At 51.1% G+C, this 3579-nt stretch overlaps 1 protein-coding gene across 1 annotated transcript; it reads left to right on the top strand.

The window, feature by feature from the left end:
- The first annotated feature begins 246 nt into the window (after positions 1-246).
- On the top strand, positions 247-2508 carry Eif1 (eukaryotic translation initiation factor 1). The gene is made up of 4 exons (XM_052196567.1): positions 247-427; positions 1012-1175; positions 1270-1371; positions 1671-2508. Exons 1-4 carry the CDS (start codon positions 397-399, stop codon positions 1713-1715), a joined length of 342 nt encoding a protein of 113 aa, XP_052052527.1. The 5' UTR covers positions 247-396; the 3' UTR covers positions 1716-2508.
- The last annotated feature ends 1071 nt before the right edge of the window (positions 2509-3579 follow it).

Genomic DNA, 3579 nt, shown 5'->3' with positions numbered 1-3579 from the left:
TCCACACTGCGCAAGCGCGCAGGAGGACCAAGCTTTCCCTCCCCCTCTCGCCCCTCCCTGAGTCAACAGAACACCCTTTCCAGGCCAAACCCAGTGCGCACGCGTCGAGCCTTGACTCCGCCCCCCAACCAATAGGAAGCCGTAGCGTACGGGCGCCCGGGAGCTTGACGCCATGGGTGGGGCCGAGACGTGAGGGCAGCGCGCTGGCGTCACAGGGGCGGCTATATAAGTGAATACAGGCGCCGCCCCTCCGCCCCAGTCACTGAGCCGCCGCCGAGGACTCAGCTGCCTCCCCCTCGAGCCCCCTCGCTTCCCGACGCTCCGTCCCCCCCGCCCGCCTTCTCCCGCAGCCGCCTTCCGCAGGCCGTTTCCACCGAGGAAAAGGAATCGTATCGTATGTCCGCTATCCAGAACCTCCACTCTTTCGGTAAGTCTGGGGAAGGTCGCGGGCCCGAGTGGGGGTGGCGGGAGACAGAGCTCGGAGAGCCGCTGAGCGCAGCGAGCCCTTGTTAGCTCGGGCTGGAGGGGTGGTGGTGCCCGTGGGACCGAGATATGTGCCTAGGGTCGGCCTCCGAGGGTGCCCGGAAGAAACCAGTGGGAGGTGAACCCTTGGGCGGGCCTGGCGTCTCGGGTGGCGCATTTACTAATGGCTCCTGCCTCTCGGCGATCCACACCCGCCCCCTCCCGCCATCCCTGCGTCACGTCCTCTACGTCACCGTCGTTGTCACGGAGCAGGGAGGGAAGGCCCCGCCTCGAGAGCCTGGTTTCCGGTCGGTTGCATCAGCCGGGTGGGGCGCTGCCTGCCCACTAGGTCTCTCCAGCACGTGATCAGCTGGAGGGAGGGCGGGTCTAGAGCAGAAAGCCCATACTCTGTCTGGCTCTAGTACTGGCCTGTTCCCGGAGGGACAAAGGACACCTCCGGATTTGAGTGTGGATATCTGCAAAAAAATCAAAAGAGGGGAATCGATAAATGGTCGTTCAGGACACCTAGCAAAAATTCTTTCTTTACAGACCCCTTTGCTGATGCAAGTAAGGGTGATGACCTGCTTCCTGCTGGCACTGAGGATTATATCCATATAAGAATTCAACAGAGAAACGGCAGGAAGACCCTTACAACTGTCCAAGGGATCGCTGATGATTACGATAAAAAGAAACTAGTGAAGGCGTTTAAGAAGGTGGGTCTGCTGTGGAAAGTGTGTCTTACCGGGGGAGAGGGTGCAAACTAAAAGGGATTACATACTGATGCATGGCCTCATTTTGTGCTTGCAGAAATTTGCCTGCAATGGTACTGTAATTGAGCATCCAGAATATGGAGAAGTAATTCAGCTACAGGGTGACCAGCGCAAGAACATATGCCAGTTCCTGATAGAGGTAAGTGTAGGCCTATCTCAACTATGTCAGCCCCAAAGTTAGGGGCTTTCTAAATTTCTCTAATCTTACAGTTGAGTTTTCAGATACATGTGGATCTCCCAACCCTCAAACAGTATTTGGGCAGTGCCAGGAGGGAACTTTCAGTAGTAACAGTTCAATTGAACTATTGTCCACTACTGGGATTGACTCAAGTACTCTTTATTGGGACTCCTCTTGCAGGGTGTAGTGGGAGGACCTGTGACTGTTGTCATTTCAGAGACTTCATTTAACCTGTCCCTCCTTTTGTCCTCTTTTTGCAGATTGGACTGGCTAAGGACGATCAGCTGAAGGTTCATGGGTTTTAAGTGCTTGTGGCTCTCTGAAGCTTAAGTGAGGATTTCCTTGCAATGAGTAGAATTTCCCTTCTGTCCCTTGTCACAAGTTTAAAAACCTCACAGCTTGTATAATGTAATCATTTGGGGTCCGCTTTTAACTTGGACTAGTGTAACTCCTTCATGCAATAAACTGAAAAGAGCCATGCTGTGTAGTCTTGAAGTCCCTCATTTAAACAGGTTAAGCAGTAAGCCCTGGCAGTGTCCGCCCTGAAACAAAGCAATAAGGTTCAGCCAAGCCGAGAACCCCAAGATCACAGGAAGCAATGTCTGACAAGAGGTTCCTTGGGGCTCCCTCTACAGAGTCCCCTGCCCTAGGAGATTGTCACCATTTGAGCAACCCAGGTGACCAAGAGTATGGGTAACACTGCCCCAGCTATGTCACTATAGGGGGTTTCTGGCAGTAGAAGGAACTGGTGTCTGACCAGGTACAGAATTCAGAAAAAGCCACCTTTCCAGAGAAGTCACGGACATCCAGCTCACCACCAGGGCAGTCTTTAAGCAGATCTATCCCAGCCAAGGGATGTTGAAACATGAAGGGTGAGGCCAGCCTGGCATCAGCTAAACTTAGGACAAGGGAACAAACGCCAAGCTGGTGCCTTGGGTGGTGTGGCTGGCTAGCTGTCAAGGCTTCAACTCCACATAAGCCACTGCCTGGTGCCATGTGAAGGAACAGACTGGGCTTTTGGTTTTCTTTTCCCTTCCAGTTTTAATGTTATGTAATGTATTTAAATCCTTATTTAAATAAAGCTTGTTTTCAGAAATACCTGATGTCTAGTTTCTACTTCATGCTAAGTCAAGCTTATATACAAAGAGGAATCTCAAAGATGGGCTCAGCTGAGAAGCATCTATCCAAAGCTGACATGCTGGAGCCCTGTTGCTTTTGGGCTTAGTAGCTGGGGGCACTAGAATGATATACTTAGCTTGAATTCTAAGACAGGGTTAATCCAGTCATGTTGAGTTATTATAGTGAATTTATTTCTGGAGACTTAAGAGTTGAGAACTGGCTCTAAATGGCCTTCTGACCTTACAAATATTGAAGCGCAGGATATTAATTGAGAATGAGAATCCCCAAGTCTAAGTGATGGGCATCCTGGGTCAGCATTTGGGAAGTAGAACGCTGCCTATAGTCTGTATAGTCACACAAACATGGTGTGTTTAGTTTGCTGCAGTGGTAGGCTCGTGAGGGCATAATGTGATCTCAGGAGTAGGAGGTCCCCATTCCCACAAGTTGCTCTGTCACCACATGGCCCCATATTCCACACACCCGATTATTTTTGAGAAACTGCCAGTGTAGTCCTGGCTGTCCTGGAGCTCTTGTGTAAACCTCAAACTCAGATCCACCTGCCCTGCCTCCAGAGTGCTGAGATTAAAGCTGTGTACTACCACATGGCTGAAACGGTAAATGCTGACAAGATGTCTCAGGTGCTGTTGAAAAGGCAAAGTACAGTCCTAGCACATGAGAAGAAAGTAAAATGTACACTGTATTTACTGCTAGTCCATTTCTTTTATACTTGTGAAGTCTCAGGTCTGGTGGCACATGCCTATGATCTCAGTTCCTCAGGTGGCAAAGAGGGATCACAAGCCTGCCTGGGCTTCAAAGTAACTGCAACATCTAGATTAAAACTAGATCAAAAGGACTGTGAATAGCTGGGGGGGGGGGCAGGGGGCGGGGGCCTGGCCTCCCCCCCCCCAGGCCTGTAATCCCAACACTGGGAGGCAGAGGCAGGCCTGGTCAACAAAGTGAGTTCCAGGACAGCCAGGGCTAAACAGAAACCCTGTCTTGGGGGGAAAAATAAAAACAAAAAACAGAAGGTAGTAATAGGGCACTTGCCTA

This window comes from Apodemus sylvaticus, chromosome 10 (genome assembly GCF_947179515.1).
Source record: "Apodemus sylvaticus chromosome 10, mApoSyl1.1, whole genome shotgun sequence".
Taxonomy (NCBI): Eukaryota; Metazoa; Chordata; class Mammalia; order Rodentia; family Muridae; genus Apodemus; species Apodemus sylvaticus.
This window is presented reverse-complemented; position numbering and strand designations above follow the sequence as displayed.